General features: G+C 35.8%; 1 protein-coding gene across 4 annotated transcripts in view; it reads left to right on the top strand.

The window, feature by feature from the left end:
- Positions 1 to 26,210, top strand: part of LOC109542504 (tachykinin-like peptides receptor 86C) — a 183,591-nt gene that overhangs the window by 6,234 nt on the left and 151,147 nt on the right. For 2 of the 4 annotated variants that reach the window (XM_048665276.1, XM_048665278.1), the window contains exons 1-3: positions 16,176 to 16,370; positions 16,419 to 16,522; positions 16,602 to 16,776. In XM_048665276.1, the coding sequence (XP_048521233.1) occupies positions 16,322 to 16,370; positions 16,419 to 16,522; positions 16,602 to 16,776 (328 nt within the window). In that variant the 5' untranslated portion in view covers positions 16,176 to 16,321. Of the gene's footprint in view, positions 1 to 16,175; positions 16,371 to 16,418; positions 16,523 to 16,601; positions 16,777 to 26,210 lie in introns of those variants that run through there. The other 2 variants (XM_048665279.1, XM_048665277.1) reach the window with 2 other exon arrangements.

Raw genomic sequence — 26,210 nt, 5'->3', positions numbered from 1 at the left:
GTACCCACTTATCTTTGACTCAGATTTGGATCTTTATCCCGGTTGAGCCCTCAAAATGTAGGTTTTTACTCCAAAATAGTGGATACGTGGTATTGAAACACAAAATTGTATTAAATGATAAACGTTTAATAGATGAGATTGAACGAACTAACACACTGTTAACTTACTGGATACATTTACTCTTAGGAATTTCGGCCTATCACCACAACACTAAATATAGACTATGTAACAGCTTTATCTATAACTCGTATTCGTCTTCTAAATTTTACAGCCAAGCCGCGTCTTTTCGTCTACTACGTCGCTTAGACCTGCTGTGCGTCTCTCAATCATCCCCGAGTACCACGAACTACCCTGTTCCGGAAAAACCCCGGCGTCTTTTTGTCAAACGTCAAACATGCCGCCGTCTCTTTCTATCTTACCTAGTCATATGCTTTTTTGTGTGTGAAGCCAACCTACTGTTTAGGCAACCAGTCGCACAGTTAACTAAATTTAAATAAATTCTACCCTACAATAATACAAAATCCACATTCATTCAATATTTGATTATAACAAATTATTTATTGGGTTGTATGCAAAATACAGAAGCTGCATAATTTAGCTAGTTAATTTACATTTCAAATTATTATTAAATTAATTCCAATTTCAGAGTGAGCTCACTCCTTTCCAAGCATATTGGAAGCTTATTGGTGTAGTAAATTTAGATTTTAATATTAGGATTCCGCAATTTTAAACAACATTAAAAAGTTGAAGTGTAATATTAATCGAACTGTGAAAATGTGGTTTTAGATGAATTTTTGAGCTAAAGTCGCTTGAGTTAAAAAAAAGATTAAGCTCGTTAAACTTCAACACCCTTCTATAGAAAATTGAAGGCTTTCTCAAAAGGATGGGCACAGTATTATAAGAAATTAAGACGAGCCTACTAAATTTTGTGAAGTGCTAACTAAATTTTGTAAACGCCCATTCCTGGACAAAAATAGAGCAAGCAGTAAATACTAATTGAGCCATTGACATTTTTTAATATAATTGCCTGGTTAAAGGTTTAGGGCTATTTCCAATGATTTCAGAATAGATTTTCGATGAATATCGTTGCGAAAACATATTTTTTATGTTTTTATGTTTGGACTCACAAGGGACCGCATGATACATTTTCACTTGAATTTATGGTAATGAATGGCAGAGTCAACGATACTGCCTGACGAATGTATTCAAATGTATTTTTAGATCACCCTATTTTATTTAAATTGCTTTTGAAGTGTCCAAGAAATACATGTTTGAAAAAATCGCTAGAAAATCAGCTCTGATAGTCATGTATGATGCAGGATGACCTACATTGGAGCTTTTATTATTTCGATTTTAAAAATAGGGACAGCTTCAGTCGACAAAAAGACGCTTTAAAGTTAGACGGAGGTGCCACGAAGTAACTGTAAATTAGCTAAAATAGTTCTTGTTCTGACTTTATTTGGAAAATGCAATTCACTTTAATTCAATTCAATGTATTATTCTGATTTATTTTCCTGACTGCGTGTACTTGTTATGATATTCCTACCTTTCCTGGGTTTCAGTCAAAGTGCGAAGTAAAAATTTTGCAACATCGTTTATTTCATTACGTTTCGGCGAGACAACAGCGCCATCATCAGATTTAAAATTTTACACAAATACCAATTCACAATTAAAACATGTTGTCTAAAATTTATAATTTACAAAATGTTAAAACATTCATCAGTTTTTGAGGAAAAAAATTCTTCCTTTTGGGAGAGCAAAACTTACCTCATGATTGGTAAAAATTAACGTCCTTTTAGGTCTTTGCCTTCTTGAAAACCTTGGATTTGTCTGAATTATTTTCTACATTTGCGAGACTGGTATGCATGTATTGAGATAAGCAGAAATAGTTTTAATTTTTCACTAGTGTACCGGGTGTTCCATACATATGGCTTTATTATGGTTTGGTAAATGTTGCTAAGGTTCTCGGTATCTGATCTGAAATTTACTGCTTTTACATGTTTTTTTATTTGTATAATTTCTTGGATTCTTCTTTTATGATAATTTGTTTCCCTAATCCTAATAATAAAATTATGTAACATTTGGTGTGCATGTTGTGTTAATACTGTTTTATTTTCACTAGTATTTCTCAAACTGTATTTATGTTCGTACATTCTCTTTTTTAAATATTGTTTAGTTTGTCCTATACATGTATTATCACATTCTATTTACAGAAATTCACTCTATATACACTATTTGGTATATCCGTTTTGTCAGTTTTTGGCTTTAGTTTTGGGAAACATTCAGTTGATAAGTTGTTTTTTGTTTTTTCCGCAATTATAATGTTGTGTGGCTTTAGTACTTTTGAAATGTTCCTATTGATTTCTGGAATATATGGTAGTGATATATTTGTATTGTTTCTTTGTTCCTCATTATTGTTATATTTAGTTGAATTATAAATTTTGTAAATTTTTCGCTTTTCTATTGGTTCAGAACATTTTTTTGGGTAGTTATTATTAAGTAATATTTTTCTAATTTTTGAAAAATTTTCTTGTCTGTAATTTGGGTGTAATAATTTTATAGCTTTATCTGTAAGTGCAGTTATTACGCTTTTTTATATTTTTGGGGTGCATATGAATTATAGTTTAAATATCTTCCTGACCAAACTTCTTTTGTATACCAATTTGTTTTTATTTCACCTGAATTATCAGAATTTACTGTTATGTCTAAAAAATGTATTGATTGATTTTTATCCTTCTCTATTGTTAATTTTATAGTGTCGTCAAAATTGTTGAATTTATCTAGGATATATTGAACTTGATCTATGGGTTAACACATTAGGCAGTCACCTACATAGCGCTTAAAGAAAGTTGGTTTATAATTTAGGCTTGTTATTATGTTTTTTTCCATGATTTCCATAACAAGGTTTGGAATTGTCGCTGATATGGGGGAACCCATTGCTACACCGTATGTTTGTGAATAATATTTGTTTTCAGACTTGAAATATGTAGATTTTAAGCATAGTTCAATTTCAATTTTGTTTCCAAAAACTTCGAAAAGGGATTCTTTTTACTAAACCATGAACTAAAGATTCATGTCAGAAACAAATTATGTAACATATTAACAAATTTTAAAAATCAAAAAAAAAATAGAATTGAAACTAGAATAGACAGACTGATATATGAAACAAAACAATTCCTAAATAAAAATTCGATTATATGTGTCCTAACAGCAGATAAATGTAATAAAACAGTAATCATGCTTAAAAACGAATACCAATAACCAATGGTATCCCCGAAATATTATTAACCTAATCTGACATGCTTACTATATCCAAATTACAAATGAAAATCGGTTGACAACAATAGCTTATTACAATTACAACTTATTACTAGATACATTTGAACAACGGGTTAGCAGACAAGTGAACTACTGGTTGAATTTCATTTTTAACCGTTACAAGATGTACGTATTTTGTAATTTCTAAACGATTCAACAGAAATAGCTGGCGCTTCCTGGGGTTTCACCAGAGAGCTTTAAAATTTTATAGCAGGTTGGGGGAATTAAATATTCAGTTCGGAAGAACTTTCGCATTTCTTAACAGTGATATAGCAGAAGTTGTCAATTCCACCCACAATATCGAAATCCACATTGAATTTGAATTAGATTATTTTATGAGTAAGAATATTTCCTATGGCTTAAATCGAAGATCCGGTCGTTAAAATTTGCGTTTCGTTATTGAGATTTCAGGATGAATAACTATTATTATTTCTAGATGATTTCAAGAAGTAAATCGCATTAAATTAACTGAAACGAAATCATTTGTGCAGTTTCACTATTGCGTTATCAAACTTAATTTTATGAAAAAAGCATTAATTATGATTAAGCTGAATAAACAATTGTTAACAAATAATTCCATTGCAACAAATGGATAGTAAAAAATGGTTGCAATTAAAAGAATTACAAAAATAGTTAACGATAGTCAATAATGTATAAAGTAATAAAAGTATCAAACTACTATTAAAACTTAAATTTGCCAATATAGAAATATAAGCACGCAAGGAAATAATAACAAAACAATTTAATATTCTTCACTTCAAACTCGAAAATACGAATAGCTCAACACAAAAATAAAATAAGTGTTTCAATTTTTGGAATATCCAAAATTTGAAAATTTGCAAATTGCATAGATTTCTTAAGAAACATCGGAGTTCAACCTTGAATCTGGGCACATAGTTTTCGCCAAAATTAACACTGGCATGAATTATTAACGTTACCTAACGTTCTAACAGTGGCCGTTAGGGTTTAAATTGTGCTGTTCAAAATTGAAAAATACAAATATATTGGAACATCCATAAATTCCTAATTAGATGGAAATGAGGGGAAATGTAATAAAATATTAGAAAAATCCCGACATACAGATCAACGTTCTCGAAGAAGAATGTAAGTTTAACCATTAGATAAAACTTCCTAAAACATACTACTTCTACCCCCTGTGGGTAGTGGGTTGAACTTTGGGCATTCATACCGCGAACGGCAAAAGATTGGGGGCATCGAAAAATAAACTTTGATGACTGACCGTATGCCTAAAATTCTTTTAACTGCTTGAAATCATAGGCGGAGAAGTATTAAAATAATTTAACAGAAAAACATTGATGACGATTTTTGAGACCCAAAAGAACGGAATATCTTTGTCACAAACTTCGTAATGAGAAATATACCGAATCAAACAGCAAATAAAAGCCTCGCCAAAGGAAAACATATCTTGATTGTGGAATATCAGAAATTGTAATTTTCTCAGAGTATAGGAAATGGTTAAAAGGCCAGCGCCAACTCCAAGCCAACTTTCGTTAATTAAGGTGGGCTGATAAGAAAGATATTCCAATTATTGCACTTAAGCTTAGATCAGTTTCCCAATTCGCCCTACATGTTTCAGAGTTAAATGATTGGCCGATAATATTCACATTCTTACTTTTTATAGAAGAAGTTCGAGTTGACTAGAGTGTCACACAAATTACAGGGTGTTTGCCACATTCGTTAGGAAATTTTAAGGGCGATTGTACAGGCTAAAATAATAATAGTAAGTCATGTAGCCAAAATTCAAAATCGGCTTATTTGCCGAGTTACAGCTCATCAAACTATGTTTTTTTTTCTTTTAATTTTTGACGTATTCTGGACATTTCTTCGCGGATTAAATTGAAAGTCGGTACAGAGTTTTGGCTGAGATCTACAACTTTCTGGGAAAAAATGGTTTCTCTACGTTGCCAATAGATGGAACTTTACCTGATATCCAAATTTAATTTTTTCGATAACCCAAAAATCGCGAAAAAGAATACGCGGTGTTAAAGATTCGAAAATACGAAACAAAAATTGTGCTCTGCACAAGACTCGAAAAACATCTACGTTTAGAAGCAAACCAACATCAAATATTTTATCACTCTCACCTAGTATTCTTGGATTTAATTAAAGTCGCCGCAAATCAGGTCGTCCGATTTTGAAATTTGCCGAATTTTACAATATCTAGTAATTAGTGTATTTCTAGTATTGTTTTGACAAAATGTCTGTGTTCTAAAACCACAAAACTAAAATGGTGTCAGAAAATTCAAAGGTTGCATTCAAATTCAGTCTAAATTGAACCATAATACAAGGATTACCATAAATTGTCAAATTTGGCACATTTTAAATCGAAACGACGATTCAATTCAATCTAAAGGCACTGGGTGGAGAGTGATAAAAACTTTTATGACAATTTGCTACAAAACGAAGAGGGTGCCGATAGCACATGTTTTGCCTAATATTGTCTAATTGGTTCCGGTTTTTAGTTAGTTAATCCTCAAAGAAATGTCCAGAATACGTCAAAAATAAATTTAAAAAAAAATCAAGTTGGATGAGCTGTAGCTTGGAAAATATACCGATTTCGAATTTCTGCTCCATAAGTCATGTAGCCTTTAGAATAAGCTATTATTATTTAAGCCTTTAAAATCAACCTTAAACAATTCTTAATGCATTATGCGAACACCCTGCTGTTATGTTATGTTATGAAACCAATTAATTTTCCGTCAGTCGAACCAGCCAGTTCAAGTTAATTGGGTGGAAGCGGACGTGTTTAGCCACTTCTCATGAAACAGGAAGGGTAGAACTAAACTTTTTTCAATTTTTTGTTTCAGCAATCACGAGTAAAGCTCATGTAATTACTTGTCTTGGTGCTGGCCGTTAGCTGACACAGTAATGCTTCTGTTTCCCACACAAAATTTGCAATTACTAAGTTTCCATAAAATGTATGTTTTGTCGGGATTTTTTTGAAGTGGAAGTTTTAGTTTGCCACTGACCGTAATTTAGTTTGGGTGAAAGATGTATTTTTGTATCGGTCAATTGATAACAGCAAAAACACTGTTTTCATTGAACGGTTTCAGTCTTAAATATCGTAGAAGTTATTTGTTACCAAATAAAATACAAGAGCAACCGACAATAAGGTAAAACCAAATAATGAGAGACAAAGGACAAAATAGTAATTTTCCATACAAGGGCGAAAAGTCTCGTTTGACGGCGTTTGACACCCGAGACGAAATCGAGGGTGTCAATCCGTCAGGAGTTCGAAAAAACGATTTTCGCTCTCGTATCGAACAATATTTTTTATTCGAATAAAGGACATAACGCGAATAATAAGTTATAACAAACTAGCGGAGCGACCCGTGGCGTTCCCCACGTTGACCTGTAGTTACGTGTGCAATTTTTCTACAACAGTTCTGATCCATCTCAGCCGAGAGGCAAAGAATGGATAAATCAAAATTTACATTTGAACATATTTATTTTCAAACAAGGATTACACTTTCTTATTGCCACTTAATCTACGGGTACGTATGTACTAACATCAATGGATTTATTGACATCAAAGAATTAATCTACTTTAACCTAATCCTAAACCTAACTTAACATAAACAGCCCCTCTTGCTTCATAAACTAACTTAAAGCTAGCCCATGGTCCTCGATGTGGTGCAAGAACTGGTCATCGCATGTGGTCCACGTCTTTTTCTTAGACTGTGTCCACAGGGAGAAGTCTGCGGTCACAGTGAAACTTCTTTGTGCAAGAAACCCTGATAGTGGGATTCTTGCTTTGCCGAGCTTCGTCCAGGAACTTTGACGTTAAGTTCCTGATGTGATCCAGGAGGTCTTCTGTCTTTAGGTCTTGCCACAGAGTGGTGTTTCTGACATAGTAGAGAGCCTTTGCTGCTATCCTCAGGATCTTGTTTTGCTGAGCTGCCAACTTCTGTCTCTGCGTGATGCTGGCCATGGACCGGGCGTGTCAGCTGCTTGTAAGTTCTCACCTTGGTTCGCAGGAGGAGCTTACCTGTCAGCATTGGATAGTATGCATGGAGCAAGTACCTTACTTTGGCAATTGTGGCTGCCAACTGGTCGTGCCATACTAGTCGTTTATCATAGATAAACCCAAGATATGTGATCTTGGAACTCCATGGTAGCCTTTGACCTCTGAGTTCTAGTAGGCCTTTAAGTGGTTGCCTTCCGGCTGAGAAAACTATGGCTGCGTCTTCTCCGGGCTAAATTCCATTTTTCAATCCCTGCTCCATTTCTCGATCTTGACGAGCTGTCTTTGGAGTTTGGCTGCCATTCCAGAACTTTTTCCAATTGCAGTGAGTGTTACATCGTCTGCGTATATGTAGCTCTCCGTTGCTTTTGTCATTGGAATGTCTGCCATGTAGATGTTGAACAACAGGGGACCCAACACGGACCCCTGAGGTACTCCTGATATTATCGTTCTGATCGTTGACATCTGATCATCGGTTTTGACTTGGAATCTGCGTCCAGACAAGTAGCTGCGGATTAAAATTGATGCTAAACCTTGTCAAATGCCTTTGCCATATCCAGGATGACGGCTCCTAGATCGCGTCGGCGGTTCTTGTTGTTAGCCGGGCGGTGAGAGTGTTTGTGCCGTGTCCCGGCCTGAACCCATGTGCTCGTCCAGCAGCACTTGCTTCTCCTCTATTGTATCCTGTAGGTGGTTCAGGACTCCTCTCCATGACCTTGCTCAGTGTAGGCAATAGACTGATGAGCCTGTAGGACGTAAGCAGCTTCCTGTTCTTGCCTCTTTTTGGTTTTGGGGTACCAATACCATTATTGCCTTCTTCCAGGTGGTCGGGAAGTATTGAAGGTTCAAAATTTTATTTGCCACTGTGGTAGAGTCCTCAATAGCTATTTGCGGTAGCTTTTTGAGGACTTCAATTGTGATTGTATCATACCCAGAGGCCTTTTTTCTCTTGGCCCCCTTGACGATGTCCTGGATGATCTCTTTGGTGACTCTTCTGGCTTTGGTGGGCTGCCAGTTTCGGAGATGAGCGGCTACCAGCTCATTAAGTGTCCTCTCTGGTTCTGGGTGATCAACCAGGTTTTCCCGGAACTGGAGCTCTAGGTGGGCGGCAAAGAGCTCAGCTTTTTCTTTGGGATCCACAGTGGTGATGTCGTTTTCTTCGATTGGTGGTATTGGCTTCCTTAGTCCTGTTGTGAGGCACCTGGCCAGCTTCCAGAGTTCGCTTCTTGACTCATCAGCCTCTATTTCGTCCATGCGATCCTCCCAGAGTTGCGATCGAAGGATTTTAATGTCTTCCTTGGTTGCATTCTGGAGGTGCTTGGCTTGTCTCTTCAGGTGTGGGTCTTGCGTTCGCATGGCTCTGTGTCTTATCCGGTTTTTCTCCCTGCGTTCGGATTTTAACTAGAGAGGAATTCTGTTTATTTGGGCTATCGGAACTACGGATAGACATGTTGACGTCGCCAGAGCGTTTTTAATATCCCTGGTGAGTCTTTCGGCTGCCTGGTCCAGGTGTTCCTTTGTTGTGGGCTGAAGGATCCTGCTGGTGCTTTCCAATGTTCTCTGGAAAGCCTGCCAGTTAGTGATCCTTTTAGTCGCAGTGGAGCTGTTGACGTTATTTGGACCAATTTGCATGAGAATCGGCAAATGGTCCGAAGATAGTTCTTGTAGTACTTCGGGGCTGGACTGTGTTCCTGCGTTCTTGTACAGGAATATGTCCAGGATGTCATCGCTGCCATTATGGGCGACGTGGGTGGGCTCTAGAGGTGCGGCTATCTCAAAAATTGCATTTCTGGCTTCGTTCGATACCAGGATGCCTCTAGGAGTGTTGTGGTTGCATCCACAATTGGTAAATTGGTGTTTTTGGCATCGAAGTCCCCGCCATGTATTGTTGGCTTGTCATCGGGGAAAAGCTGTCGAACATCCTCGGGACTCAACGTAGCACTTGGACTGACGTATACGGACCCGACTCTGATCTCCAACTTCTCCATTTGGATGGCCACGATGGATTCCTCCAGACGTATCGACGGTTTGACGATCTCGTGTTGCTGGATGGACCTCTTCACTGCGACTAGTGTGTCACCGCCCCTGGTGGCCCTATCATCTCTTTCTATTTTGTGGTTCGGAAGTGTGAACCTTTCTCCAGGCTTCAGTAGTGTTTCCTGGATTAGGCACACATCCACGTTGTGTTTCTCCAGGAAGTTTTGGAGTTCAAATTTCTTCTTTCTGACTCCATTGGCGTTCCAGGAGACGACACACAGAAATTTAGGCCTCAGCAGTCTAGACATGACTGCTCATTAGTGCAAGCATCTGAGCCTGCATCGTGGCCATGAACGTTTGCATCTGGGTCTGCATCGCCTGTAGGGAAATGTGCTAGCTGTTCATGGTCTGCGTCTGCTGGGCTACAGGGGTGGTCTGCATCTGCTGGTGGCTGCGGGGGGTCCTGCTGTCTGATGGGCAAAAGAATAGCTTTACCATTAATGATTCCCTCACTGGAGGACAGACGCCTGACAGTCCTTCTTTGAAAGGTTTTTCCAACAAGACGGGGCGACCTGCCACCCTCTCGCGAAACAATCACTCGAACCAAGTTTCCAGACAGTGTGGTCTCGCCGATGGACTTCTTTCTTTGGGATTACATGACGGAAAAGCTGGATGTGAACAAGCCACAGACAGTTGAATACCTTAAAGAAGAGATATGGTGCGCTATTGCTGAAATAGGGCCACAGTTATGCGAAAACGTAATCCAGCATTTTATGAAAATAATTACCGTGTACCAGAAGTTTCGTGGTGGTTATTTGCCGGATGTCGTACTGCAATTTCGATGAAGATCGACTCTTTTTACCACTAGTATAACGTACCAAATTCCTTTAAATTTAGACTTAGAGAACATTATCAGAAAACATATGAAAATAAAGATCTGGATGAAGCAGAACTTATTCAAAAACACTAAAATCCTATTAATTACAAGTTAATTTAATTGGACGTACTGTTACTTTTCACTAACCCCTGTTGATTCAACTCAAGATAATCAAGATACAAGAAACCATGTAACTCTAGGATAAGAAATCCTAAAAGAGGTTATTTGACATGACTTACCAAAGAGATAAAAACGTTACATTTATGAAGCACAACGCAAAGTGTGAAAAATGCTTCAAGGGAGAAACCAACATTTTAATGAATAGAAAAAACTTCAATAAAATAAAAGCAGAACAATGGACAGCTTACACCAAAGAAGTCTACTAGAATGCGCGAACATAATAGACGGGAAAGAAGGAGAGGGAGAAGAAGAAGGCGACAACGAACAAATGAAAATATGAGATCTTATCTGAGTGAGGATGAGAATGCTCAGGAACATCCCGAAGAACTTTGGCAAGCAACGGTCAGTCGGAAGAGAGCAAGGGATAGCCCAGGGCATTCTACCGACAGACCAACCAAACAAAGTAAGCTAAATTACTACTGGCTAAATAGACCTGATGTAGCAATTAATAACAGATTTGACGGACTAACAGTAGAAAGTTTAAACAACGGTGTCATAGTTACATAAATAAAACCAAAAGTTCCACCTTTATTTGTTTACGATTATAAAGCTATTACCCATTAACTGAATGACTGGTGAAAACAGCGGGAAACGACTTTCAACTTAAAATACTTGCTAATGACCAAGTTAATATACTACCTAAAACGTAGGAAAAATATACCTTGATCAAAAACGCTTTGGAGGCAAAGAAAACTGAATTTCATACTTACCAGGCCTTGAAACCCGGCCATCCACGGTACAATATGTATAAAGTAAACAGTCTACTTAATGGCATAATTAAGTTTGAACCACCCATTTCAGAGAGAGACATCTAGAAGACATAATCTTTCTAGAAGTCCTAGTTGCGTTAAATGCGCTGGAGGTCACCAAACCGATCAGTATCCAAGAATTTCCAAGTTTCCGATCAGTATCCAAGAGCAGATTTACCAATTGCATACTTTAAATTAAACCCAGCGGAATGCAACTATTCAACAATAGAAAAATAATTATTGGTAATTGTCCTTGGAACGAAATATTTCAGACCCTATAGTTGCGGTAGAAAATTTTTAGTAATTACCGATCATAAACCATTACAATGGCTTTTTTCAATAAAAGAACCAAATTAGAAGTTGGTACGATGGCGATTAAAATTACAAAAGTTTGATCATACCATTCATCATAAAAAAGGAAAGCAAAACTTAAACGCAAAAGCTCTTTCAAGACCACCCAGGGAAATCAACCCTATAGAAGCAAGAAAATTTATGTGTTTGTGAACAAAACACATAAAAGCAAGATGATCAATACTCATGGCATGATAGAATCACAACTTTGACAAAACAAACACTTCTTTAAATCTCAGGAAAATCCGTTTAAGCCAATTCAAAAGAAAAAAGAGAAAACAAAAATAACTTCAGATATCCTCGTAATTCCCAAAGAAATTCAAATACAGATACAGCTTCTGAAAAGGCACATTCATTAAGTCCCAGTAAAACCGGAACAACACATACATTATTATCCAATTTAAGTCGCACCATATGTCAACAAAAGTGTAAGTACTTTCAAAAAACAAGTAATTTTTCAAATGGAATACGAAAGGAACATCTCACGTAACGATAAACAAATTGTTTGACACAAAGAAACAATTATAATATTCATACCATAAGATCCGGCTACAGAAGAAATCCAAAAGCTTCTAAAAGGCCACGTACCACCCGATAGCTATTGCCTTCACTTTCCTCATAAAGAATTGGCATCCAGTACAATAAGTAAAGCTCGAATAAAAACGCGCAAAAAATCTGATATAAGTGCTTAAAAAAGCATATAATTTGAACATAAAAACATTTAAAGAAGAACAGAAAAGCATTAAACTCCTAAAGCTACTGTGACATTAAGGGCTCAGTAACATGAAACAAACACTAAAAAACCCTATAAATATAACTGCCTTTATGTAAGAAATATGGTAATGGTAAATATACCCAAACTTAGCGATTGGGTTTCAAGACGTTTTATTGCCTTGCTAACAAATTCAAAATTACTTTTTATAAACGTCAACTGACCTTGTCATTTATCGTTTTTTAATACTTCTTTACAATCTTATATTGATTTATTTGTTTCGATTTGTAGATCTTCAACAAGTTCTTTAAAATTTGAAAAATTATTAGCATAATATAATGCAGCTTCCAGCCAAGTAGGTACCCCATCTTGCTAAAAGTGGCTCTGGAAGTAAAGGAGTGTTAGGTAATCTCTCTTTATATAGTTGTATTCGCAAAGGTGCTTTGAGAAATATATTTTTGTCGTTTTTTATAATCTCATTAACCAGAGGAAACTGTTGCCTTATAGTTTCAGTAACTCTATTGCTAGGATAAACTACTCTCAAGTTTGAAGAAGTTTTAACCATGTAGGAAGCAGCGTCGGAAAACATGAGCAAAATCTTGTCATTGGAAACCGCATTGGGTAAATAAAAATTTGCTAATGATTCATGGATAAATCTAGAAACAGTGTTATTGCTTGTTGCTTCCAATTCTTGCGAACAAATCAGATATCCTTTTGGGCGGATATATCGGCCCCAAACGGCCGTTGTTCCAGAAACTGCAAACCCAATGTAAGTGCTTCCAATTTCTCCTCGTATTTGCTTAATGACTTCATTATACACCTATTGTATATATTTTTTGGGAAGTGCGCTTTTGTCTGGTACGTCCATCCTAGAGTATTTTTCCAAAAATGTTTTGAATTCGAAGTTGTGCAATTTATTAAACGGTATATTAGATTGGATTAAGACTATGCATAAATCTATATTAAACTCTTTCTGGGCGCTATATCCAGAAGATGACCCCAAACTTTCAGCTATCGTTGTCTGCTTCGGTTTATTATTTGGTCTTTTAAATGGTTCTTTATGCAAACTAGTTTTCACATGTTGAATTATGTTGTATTTTTTGTCACACTGAATCTGAAAAGATGTAAAATCTACCAGTCAGACATTACATTGTTAAACAAAATTAAGAAATATTTTACCATTTTGCTTCAAGCGCGACAAAATAATTTACCGCTTTGATGTTTGCATTCTGGGTAGCCTCTAATCCATTCATCGACACTGGGATTCTTCTTAGGCATACTCAACCCAACACTTAATAAAACTTTTCACGATATAAATTGATTATTTGTGCAAATTTTCCAACATCACAGCATCTGCTACCTACAACGACAAATTCAAACTGAAGAAGGTTAAGGTACACAGGCAGTAGGCAGGTTAAGAGCCGTTTTTGTTTGAGTGGAACTTTGTAAACAGTTAAAACTCTGTGTTCGTAAAGCACCAAGCCGCTATTATTTCCGGGGAAGTATGATTTTGCCCCTTCCCGAAATTTGGAAGACGTAGGGAGAGATGGAAGATGGGATGGAAGACGATTGTATAATTTCTTGGCGTTGTAAATAATTGAGTTTTTAATTAGTGCGGAAGAGGGAAAGGGCAGGCAAATATCTTGACTTGAGTTTCGGGTAGAGTACTTATGTTGTGGCCCTTCCAGAAAGGTGACTCGATGTTTGCGTCTCAAGACAGTCTCTAAGATGAACAATGCGGGAAGTGTAAGAATTCTATGGTTTTGAAAGTAGCGCTTGCAATGAGCTCCACTCTTCAGGTCAAGCAAGTAGCGAATTGCTCTTTTCTGAAGTTTAAACAGACTTTGAAATTGCTGGGTGTTACAGCAGCCCCAAAAAGGTAGGCCGTAGCGGATGTGAGACTCAAATAGAGAGAAGTAAGCAAGTCTGGCGGAGAACAAATTCAGCTCCCTAGAAACTGATCGAATTGCGAAACAAGCGGAAGATAGTTTATTTGTTAGGGAGTCAATGTGTAGACTACTTCAGGTTAGCATTACTGTTCAAACCTAGAAATTTCACTGACTTAATGAATTTAATATTGCTGTTATAAAGGAGCAAGTGTTGTAAAGCTCCTCTATAAGATATATAAGATATACGCCACCGTTTTATTGACGTTAAAACCCAGAAAACTAGAGTCAGCCCAAGCCTTCATCATAACGAGATCGCTGGAAACCTTAGAGTAGACTACAGTACAGTACAGCTAGCAATTTACACTCGGAGACGGACCCGTTAGCTCTAACAAACGGTTGCCTGTTTTGAAGATAGGAATTAAACCAGTTGGAAGAAATCCCACGTACTCCATAAAAATCAAGCTTATCTATCAGGATGTTGTGACTCACAGTCGAATGCTTTTGCATAGTCACAGATTGTAGCAGTGGGGCGATTGGAATTTAACGGTGAGTAAACATCATGAAGCAAGAAAAATATTGCATCATTGGTGCACTTGTTAGATGAAAATCAGAACTGCTCTGGACATAATATTCCATGTTTGACGATAAATGGCATGAGGCGCTTTTTTAATAACTTTTCAATTATCTTTGACAGCACAGGCAGCATTGCTATTGGACGATAGTTACATGATGCATCCCTTTCACCACCTTTATGAAGAGGAATAGCTAATCCTAGGAAAGTGAAAATGAGTTTATGATAACTGTAATAAGAAACGAATTGTGACACTCGATTTCATCTCACTCGTTTGTAGTTTGTTCCGGATTATTTATCACCTATAATTGTAACTTTGACAAAAAAAATACATTTAATTTTGCACCTCATCAGAAGAAAAATCAACATTAAAATATCCACTTAGAATGAATAATAATTTATGGTTGTTTCGGTCAAGTACACTGGAATCTTAAGGCCGGTCGTCCCTTGGATACGTTTTTGTAAATCTGGCGAAGAGGAGTGAATCATCCAATTTCATTGCAACCTACCTACGGTGAAACCATTGCGATGTGCGAACTATCCGAAACACATGGGATTTGGTCGCAGGTTTCCACTGTTTCTGCCTGTATATTCTTGTGAGACACCGAAGTTAAAGGATGCTAAAAAACTAATAAATGTTTCTGATTATTTTTTAAAAATCTTTATATAAATGAATCATGGAATTTTCCAAATTTCTTTCGTTCGTTTTGCTGATGTATAAACCAATAGCTATTTTATAATAACCCAATAGCTTTTTCTTTTTAACTGTATAGTGTTCTCACAAGGTAACGATTTTCCAAAAGAAAATAATCCATTGTTATTAACTGTTGTATACTTACGCTGATTATTATTTAATTACCCTCTATAGATGTGCTTATTTGATACATAACAACACATGACTAAATAGTATGATACAAACGTTCAGTAGACGATCCCCACATATTCGAAATTTAAAGAAATCATCCTCTTTTGTCCTCACCATTTCTGACAAACGTAGTCCACAGAAAACGCATCCATACGACGAGCGGTTTAATGAAACGTTGAGGTTCTTGCGACCTTTGGCGATATCTGCTGCAAAGACATTAATAAATAGAGCAAGCTAGTCATTCTTAAATCCCGATTTGTTTGGGTCCAACATTAAATTCCATCGATCGGCAATATATCAATGAAAAACAGGTGGTTGGGATAAAGTAGGTACCGAGCATAGAGTAGAATTAATCGGAAAATCAACTGGCCTGGCTGCTAGCCAAAGGCGTAGTAAAAATCTGTATTATCGGTTTATTCTAAGCATGAAAGATTCATTCATTCTCTGACATTTTCCTCTACATAATATGTTTGAAATTATAAACGCTATAATATTAACGCAATTTTTTTAAGCATTTGATAGCGATTCAATAGGGATCGAATATGGCTCTTAGCTTATAAATTCAAAACAACTCACGCCACTGCGAAATTGCCGTATTTACTTGTCCAACAAATCCTCTTTCCCTCTTACTATCATTTCACTATCACGTACTCCCCCTTTGCGATGTTGTCATGATGAATGTTTCATTATGTTTTCTGGTAATTACCACCAAACATTCTTATGACTTTTTAAATACAAAATTTCGACGCTGTTATTTTAATGACATTTGCTTGTCGCTTTTTACAAACTATGCAAATATAACATTAAATATATTCATGGCTACCGTTTTCCTGCTATTTTCTTGTTGATGCCACTCATATATATCAAATTGAATACCGAGCCGGCAAAGCAGCCTCGTAAGTACCTACTTTTGTACAGACTGTGAGCCAATGTTGCTTCCATAGAAAACGGTACACAAATGCATCTGTTTAATCTGAGATCTGTTGATCTGTGTGCGTACGAGAGAGAATGTAAGAGACCACAGGCTGGGGACAGCCATAACGGCGAGGTAACGCCCCATGAAAACTGCCCCATGTAACGAGCCATGAAAACTGATGATGGATAAAAGAGAGAAATTTTAATTTCAGATTTGGACTATTAATAAGACGTTCGAAGGGCTTGATTATGGATCCTTAACAGAAGCCAACACTCCCTCAAGCACCGATCTGCCTAAGTGGATTCAAGCTGCGTGGATTATCGTATTCGGCTGTATGATCTTGGTTGCTACAGGAGGGAACTGCATAGTTATATGGATTGTAATGGGTAAGTAATCAACAACAAAAAATATTTGTTTTATTAAATCATCGTATTGTAAATAATACATAATATATTATGTATAATATAAAATAGCTAACAGCAGAATTTTTCTAATTGCTACTATAGCGACTGCGTAACGCTGCACAAATAATATTAATAAATAAAATGTACTGGTCATTTATGATCTGGTCAAAAGCTGTCGATTAATGCAACGTTCTGGTAGAGTTTCTGTCGTGTATAAGTGTTCATTATTTTTTTGTAATTCTCAGGTTGTATAGTTGTTCCGATGGTGGGTTACATAGAGAGTGACATAAATGTTTTATATTGTCCCTACCACACGTTAATGGTGACATTCAAAAAAAGTTGATCTTACCTTCGGGCTTCAACTAACAATTAGGCAATATTTGCATAAAATATTTTTTTGTATTTACTGTGATTGACGAGATATTTGACCCTATATATAGTCACCCCATATATATTTCCAGGTTTTCAAATTAGCTGCTTATACGTACTGATTCAAAATTGGCGTCATTCTTCTGGAGGTGTTGTCTGGGGATGATTTGGGAATAGAGGAAATAGAGAAAAAAATTAATATTTTTATCTTGAAAACACAAAAATTTGCGAAAAACTGAGATGCGGAGGATGGCAACAATGTGTTTCAAAGTAATGTGCCTAATTAACATTACGTAAATACTTGTTGACTCTGAATGATTACAAACTGTAGTAGCCTTGGAAAAACACAAAACATTTTTTTTAATTTATTTTAACACTATCGACAACCTGCTTATAATAAAAGCATTCAGAAGATTAGCTCACATCAAAATCGTCCTGCACACATGACGACCCATCAGACGCTATCTGGTGAGCCAAGCATTCAGTTCTAAGTTCTGTTATGTTGTGTCTATGTATTCAACCACTCATAAATCTATCCGGTAGGTTGAGGGGTAAGGATCTCTTCAGTCTTCTTGTATGTCCATTATCCAACAGCCCTGTGGCCAGAGGGTTTACATGTGCTTGTAATCTTGAGTGATATTGTCCTGATATTCTCCCTATTTCTTTCCGGATGGTGGCGAGATTCAAATCTCTGTGGATGGAATCATTGATTACATACCACCATGCATGTACTATTTGCCTTAGGGTTTTCGACTGGTATCTCTGGAGCCATTTTTTTAATGTGTACAGAAGTCCTTTGTGCCATACTTTGTCGAACGCTTGCCTGACATCTAGAAATACAGCCGGACAATACGTCTTATTTTCGAGGCTTTCTCTTATCTGGTTAGAAACTCTATGAATTTGCTCCCTTGTTGAGTGGCCTTTCCTGAACCCGAACTGGTGGTCTGGAATTATTTTCTGGACTTGCTCATGCTCTTTTAGCCCTGTTAGGAGGACTTTTGCAAATCCTTTTGACAGTAGTGGAGTTAGACTGGTAGGCCTGTATGACTCTGCTCTACTACCGTCTTTTCCCGGTATCAGCATCATCAGTATATGGGAGATCTTCCATTGATTTGGCATGCAATTTGTCTTGAATATAGAGTTCATTATTAGGTTGATATACGTTATTGATTTTCTGTCCAATTTCTTCAATATTTCCGCTGTAATCAAATCGTAGCCCAGCGCTTTTTAATTTTTTAGTGTTATTATAACTATGTTTTTGATTGGTAGCGGAAACAGTAGATACGAATTGACCTGTTCCTCCCATTTACAATTTATGTGGGTGTCAGGCTGGTAAATATTTGCGAGGTGGTCTGCAGACATTTGAGCTTTGTCATGATTGCTTCTCGTCCATCCTTGTGTGGTCCTGACTGGTGAAATAGGAGCTTGTGGCCTTTTGATTTTTTTGTTGCTTTCCAAGGGGATTGTTGTTGTTGTTTGGTTTTGGAGAAAGAATTGGCAATAACACAGTTTATGGTTAAGATAAAGTTGTCACTTTACCGTCAGTGCTGCCACCCTTTTTGGAGGAAATGAGTGATACCTAATCCATCACAGCTGTTATCCAAAACCTCCTGTTAAGGGTTATCTATAAAGGGTCAATATTGATAAAATAAAATACAATTAAGTTGTTGAATCATAAGAAGTGTTCGAAGTTATGCCCGTTTAGCTTCAAACGTGTTTGTGTCCCAATCGCTTTATCGAGCACTCTTGGCAGCCGTCTGGGCTCACATTTTGAACATCTTCTGGTACTCGGCTAATTAACTGTAGCTTACTTTGTACCGATGTTTGGAAAAACATATATTTAATAAATCCCTTTCTCCGAGCAATTATCAGGACATTTACGTGGACGGTTATCGCCAACACCTGTTCATCTACGTCTGGAACTCGAGAAACTCAAGATCGTCCACTTTCTGTGTCAATTCCTGGATCCAATTGTACAGTGTCTCTAGCTCTTTCCGGTAAGTTCCTACAGCTTCTGCTATGTTACTGTGGCATTCCCCATAACTAATCGAAAATTCGCAAATTTGATGATGGTGTACCTACATTTTGTGGATGGATCTGTAAACAAAGTCACAGTTTGATAAAAGCGTGTTATTTTTTTTCAATATAAAAAAATTCCTAATTTGAAGCAAATATCGGACATTTGCTTTTCGAACGGTTAAGTATTCCAATATGCTACCAATCAAAGATGGGACCCTTTCAAAATAATACTTAATAATAAAGTTGAAATTCGATCTTCAACTGTTAATACCTTCCAGATATTTTGAAAAAAAAATTTTTCCATCATTTCGTCGTACTCTCTAAGTGAGCACTTAATGTTGTTCAATTTTTGAATCGATTATGCGTTGCATTACTCTTTTCGGATGACAGTTAATTCTAAACAATTGGAACAAAAATATTAATATGCAACACACTTTGCTTTTGTTTGAGCGCTTTGACAGATGAAGTAAACAACCAGGTTCAGTTGAAGTATTACGTTTCGTCAAGAAACACATGTTTATGTTGCATATTAAAGTAAAATCCGTCTGTTTCAACTCTTTTGAATAGATGTTACGATTTGGTAGTTCTCCACAAACGTATACACAACAAATCTGTGTATGGAAAAATACACAACTTTAAAATGACTTTAATTCCAAAACACATAGGAACAATCTCATAACATCCGTTTACCAATTTGTTGTCTACCAGACTAACCCCACCTAAAAAGGGTCTCTGCTCGGTATTTCCACGCATATCCCTATAACTTGGCACATAAATACTCAGTGCCCTTATTTATGGGTATCCCTGCAATTTATATTCGCCCGAGTGTTTTATTTATGCAGGATCATTCGAAATTGGCGTCATTCCTCTGGAGGTGTTGCCAGTTTGTGTTTAGCAGTACCAAAAACATAGTAACATAGTAAAGAAAATAATTGTTATTAAAAACTAATAAATTCCTCTCTTCTCGAGCAGCTTCTCGTATTCGGTTGATTAACTGCTGCTCAATTTATACCGACCCGCTTACCAGGTCAAATTGGCAACAACAATGAATATTTTTGTCGCAAAAAGGTGAATCAAGAGAAGAATACATTCACAAGGTCCTTAGTCGTCCAAATTAGTACTAAGGAATGTGCAGAAGTTCCACACTTAGAAGCACGTAACATATTACTTGCTCCGAATGAATTGCCACCTACCCACTTTTTCTTAGCTAACATTACATTTGAATTGGGAACATTACTTATTGTACAAAATCCAAATCAAGCCCCTGGCATAATCAAAAATTTCGAAATTTTAATAAGCCAGAATGGTTTCAAAAACAATTTTGTTCAAAATCAGAACAGATCCCTTTTCAAACTTTCAAACAACATAACACATTGTCCAACGAAATTTCAAAAACCGAGGATCTTCCAATTCAAATCTTCATTCCAACAAAATCGATCCTTCCAAACAAGTCCATCACAACCTTTTCAAGTAAATCCAAGCAAACGTTTTTGAAAATCAAAGTCAACACTTTCAAACAAAGTCAAGTAAACCTTTTCAAATGAAGCAAAACAACCCTTTCCAACAATGAAAACAACAATTCCCATATCCAATGTATGGAGTAAGTACAATTCCAACCCAACGAAATGATAATCAATTCTGTAGGAACTCGAATCCACAAAGACCATTTAATCATTTCCAAACAACCGAAAAACCAAACTTTTCTTTTCGAGAACTAAGGCATCTTGAAGACGAAATTTACGAAGAAAATTACGATTTTTTCCAGCATGCCAATGAATTCGAAACAAACTGAATATGATAAATTTGAAAAAGCTTCTTTAGACGAAAATCCGATTGATCAATTTGAAAATGTACAAACGCCCAGTCCAACAGAAAACCCTGGATAAATTTGAACAGTTTTCAACCACACCAGTTACCGTACATCATAATCCATAATTATAATATTCGCTTTCTAATCGATACTGGTTCACACGCATCTCTTCTCAGACCATCATTGGCTGAATCTCTTTTCCCAAATTCAATAAAGCCTCACATAAGCACCCTTAACTTGTGCTGGTTCTACGAAAGAAAGCTACGAATAAAGCAACAATTCTTTTATTCATTTGCTCGGAATATATCAACCCATTGAATTCATACTTTTCCGTTTCATGAGTAGTTTGACGGCATTGTAGGCATAAAAGTTATATGCAAATTAAACCTAAATATTGATTTAATCAATCAAATATTAGACAATCAATATCTTAAAATCTCTTTTTAATACAGAAACAATTTTGATAAATACAAAATTGAGTTTCCACCGAGAAGCATTAAGAAAACAATTTCAAAACTTCTAAGTTGTTAGCTTGTTTGTTTACAATAACATCACTTGGATAATTCCGCATTACAGAAATAAAAGTCTAGAAATTCAACCAACTCTAGTAACCATAACTAACAACAGCCATTTGGTTGATGTCACTAACTATTCCCACCGAAATTTTCAAATAGAATGTGATACGAATGAAAAAATCCCTTATTTATTCCGTCGCACTAAACAACTGCGAAATATATTATTTTGAAAACAATAAAAATTTGCCAACGAGAAAATTCTTCAATAACACAAAAAGTTCAATTTGTCACGTCAATTTAAATCAATTAATCAGACATTATCACTTAAATTGAGAAAAAAAAACACAGCTATTCCAACTGATTGAAAACTGCAAAGAAATTCTTTATAAACCAGGAGACCCTCTAACATTTACAAATGAACTAAAACAGGTCATTAACACCTCCGACGAAATTCCAGTACACACGAAGAGCTATAGATACCCGTATGTACATAAAAAAGAAGTAAATAGACAAATTTCTGAAATGTTGCAATGAAACATCATTCGACCTTCCAATTCACCCTGGAGCTCAACAGTCTGGATTGTTCCGAAAGAGCCAGACACATCACAGCAACTGAAATGGAGATTGGCAATCGACTGCGGAAAACTGAATGAAAAAACAATTATCGAGAGATATCTATTACCAAACATATAAGATATTGTGGATAAATTCGGACGTTGTCAATACTTCACCAAACTTGACCTCGCCACCGGATTTCATCAAATTGAAATGGACCCAAAAAGTATCTCTAAAAGCCCCTCTAATGTAGAAAATGGATATTACGAATTTTTGAGAATGCCATTTGGACTGAAGAACGCACCCTCCACATTTCAAAGATCATTGGAGAAAATACTTAGAGGCCTTCAAGTCTTGTCTACATGGATGATATCATCATCTACTCTACAAATCAACAAGAACATATAAGTTTCTCAAAACAAGTTGTTGACAGACTAATTTCTTTCAACATGAAGTTACAATTAGATAAATCGGAATTCATGCGAAAAACAGTGGAATTCCTAGGACACGTTATAATGCCCGTTAATAGAAATTAAACCGAATCCAAGAAAAATTGAAACTATCAAAATTTCAAAATTCCTAACACTCCAAAAGAAATAAAATATTTTCTTGGATTTGTGGGATATTATGGTAAATTTATCTAGTACCTACTTTGCGAAGATTTGCGTAACCATTAACTCATTGACATTGTTAAGAAAAACACTAAGATAATTCACAACAAGCCATTTGTTGACGCCTTTACTCTCTTCAATAATATTCTAATGAACGAACCCATTCAACAATACCCGGACTTCGTAAAACCATTCATCCTAACAACGGATGCATCAGATTATGTTATAGGCGCAATTCTCTCACAAGGGACAATGGAAAACGACCTTCCAGTTGCATTTGACTGCCGACCTGTTAATCCAGCTGAATGCAATTACTCAACAATTGAAAAAGAACTGTTAGCAATTGTATGTGCAACAAAGAACTTTAGACCGTACTTATTCGGCAGAAAATTTAGCATCGTAACGGATCACAAACCATTACAATGGCTATTCTGAATCAAAGAACCGAATTCCAAATTAGTCCGATGGAGACCGAAACTTCAAGAATATTAATACATGATCCACTGCAAGAAAGGAACTCAAAATGCAAATGCAGATGCATTATCAAAACCTCCAAGAGTAATCCACCCAATGGAAACAGTAAAGCCGAAACTGAATTCTCAAAATTTACTGAAAATTAACTGAATTTTCAACTCATTTTTGTACAACTCAACTCTCAACAGTGTAGAACAACTTTGTATTGACGCTTCTTTTAAACATACATCTTACAGGTACTAACCCCATGTATACGCTATGTAAGCTAAACGTTATAGTTTGGAAATATAGAACCGACAGTTATATCAACATAATGAAAAATTATCTATGATAACAACATATCGTTCCAAGAAGTATTTACTCAGTAGACAACAATTGTTGTTAATTTGTAAGAGAAAAATTGTAAACGTTTTAATTTTGTACGCTGTTTGTTGGGTAAACCTGTTGGGTAAAAAAAATATCTTTTTAAGGTTTTATATCAAGTTGACCTAGATGAAAGTTACTAAACGATTCTCAAAATAGACAATTGATGCAATCAGCCATGCAATTAACCGAGTTCCTGAAGTATATCATTTCGACATGGACGTCTTTTCTTTCCTTATTGAGGCAGACTCTAATGGCCTCGAAAAATCTTTTCTTTTGTCAAGTTTGCATGTTGAAAGCCAAAAATTTTCCAGCGGCTTGTTAAATAATTTGATTATTTTAATAGAGGTTCCAGAAACTGATACCGTTCATTATTTGTGATCAATTGTTTTAGTTTTACAACTTTTACAACTACAAAAAAACATAAATATATTAATTACTAGATTATAGTTATATCTATTATCTACTGACATTAATTAAATTWAATTTGGCAATTTTGGGGTATGAATTACAATATGAAGATTTTTTGCCACATTTAAATTCGTGCAATTTGTTTTATTTGGAATCTTCTTTAAACCTAGGTGGTCATGATAAAAAAATATACATCAAATATTTAAACCGGACGTTGAAATCTTAGACTATTAACTCCAGATTTTTAATCGTGCAATAGAACAAAATGATACGTTCAAAAAACAATTATCTTCAAATAAATAATGTATACTTTAAGCCATAAATTGGCTGTTTGCAATCGGTTTTTATTTTGAACAGTTTGGTAATATTTGCATTTAATTTTTGGTTGAGACTATTTCAAAACGTGGCATAAAAAAGTAAATTAGCAGTAAATTATTTAATTTATTATTCTTGAAAAGTTAGTCTTGTCAAAATTAACTTTTCGCTTGCAGATTTTGTTATAAACGGCAAAAGCAAACGATAATGAGATTCAAGAACTTCACTTGTACGGCTTTTCTAATTGAGACGTTCGAGATGGGTTTTGTCGTTTCTGTCGCTTCTTAACAGTAACTTTGTTTCCATCTGCGGTTTGTTAATTGTTTTTTCAGGTTAACTAACAGCGATGCGATTCATTAAATGAATTATTTCGTTTCCTGCAGGGTTTATTATCGAATAGCCTCTGCAGCCCCAGCTCCCAGGTTAAGTTAAGACTTGCCCATATTGGATTATTTTCGCTACTTTAATTTTCCGACATCAATAACAAACCGGAGTAGAACCGGATCCCAAAATAGAAGTGAAATGGCTCGGAGTAATACTAGGCCAAAATCTGAAATACAATAAGCACAGACCAATCGTAGGAATGAAAGAAATCCAAAGCACAAAACAGTTCCGATCGTTGTAAATACGAAATATTTAGTAGAAAACCCGCCACAAAATTATTCAAAGCAAGATGTGGCCTTTGCGAGAGCAAATGCAAATACATATTGAGAATGCATTCATTGAATAAAACTAAGCAACACATACAATACAAACAGAAAATAAAAAATTAATGACGAGAATTAGGAATATCCAAAACTAAGAGCACAATCCTTAAAACAATTTGGTATACGAGCCTATCCCGACCTAAACCTATCCGACAAAAAAAATCTAAAAAACTGTTATGGTTACAGACAATTAGAAAACAACCTATACAACTGCACAATTATACAGGGTGTCCCACAGAGAACCGCCGCGATCGATATCTGACAAACTGTAATTAGGAGAAATTTTAAAATTGGACAGGGTGCCAAGGCCATTGGGGGCTAGAAGTTTAAAATATTTTTAAAATGGCCACACTTTCTTTTATTCCGGAAGTAGCTATCAACTTGCTTATTTTAAATAGAACACCCTATATATTATTACATTTTTGAATTCTGCTCCAAATTCTAAATATATTTCATAGTCAATATCCTGTAGCCAAGTCTAACCTTTTTGAGATATTTGGAGTTTTTTTTTTAAATGACAGTTGCAGCCACGTGGATAATTATTACTTTTTTCTATAAGGTCATTTGTCATACTTAACTTGAGTCGCATTTATTGGACTTACTTTAATGGATTTTCTAAAACATTTTGAAAACAATTAATCCAAAGTGCTAAAGAAATAAGTTTCAAAATACAGTTGAGAAAACCGCCCAAAATCAATTTTTTCAAATCGAAACTCCCATTTTTGATAACTTTGTCATATTTAGTTTAAAAAATAAGTGTAAGTTTGTGTAACTATGTCTATTCCAACAGTGTTTAGTTTTCGAAATATTGTCAATTGAATGTTTTCATATGGCTATTTTGAAGCACCTTCTTTTAAATTATGTCACTCTTAGTTGCCATGACGAAAGTGGCCATTTTTAAGACATTCAAATGCCAAAGGAATGCTGACAGCTGTCAGTTACCTTTTGAAAATAATTAATAATCATGGCAGGGCGCTTCAATTATTACAAACGAAGATTATTTAAACTTATTTATTATTTATGAAGAATGTGATACTTGCGGTATAATCGTGAGGCCATCTTGAAAATATTTTAGGCGGCGTGCCCCTAATGACCTCGGCACACTGCCCGATTTTCAAAATTCTGCTAATTACAGTTTGCCAGATATCGATCTCAGCGGTTCCCGGTGAGACACCCTGTAGAACTCCCGAGTCAGGCATGACATGGCAGATGCGACAGCTTTATATTCTTAACAATACCACTCTTAGAATACTCGTAACTCGTAACT

The sequence above is a fragment of the Dendroctonus ponderosae genome, unplaced genomic scaffold (assembly GCF_020466585.1).
Source record: "Dendroctonus ponderosae isolate FM_Combo_2020 unplaced genomic scaffold, Dpon_F_20191213v2 Dpon_F_20191213_3, whole genome shotgun sequence".
Taxonomy (NCBI): Eukaryota; Metazoa; Arthropoda; class Insecta; order Coleoptera; family Curculionidae; genus Dendroctonus; species Dendroctonus ponderosae.
Note: the sequence above shows the minus strand (reverse complement) of the source record. Positions and strands in the feature narration are given on the sequence as shown.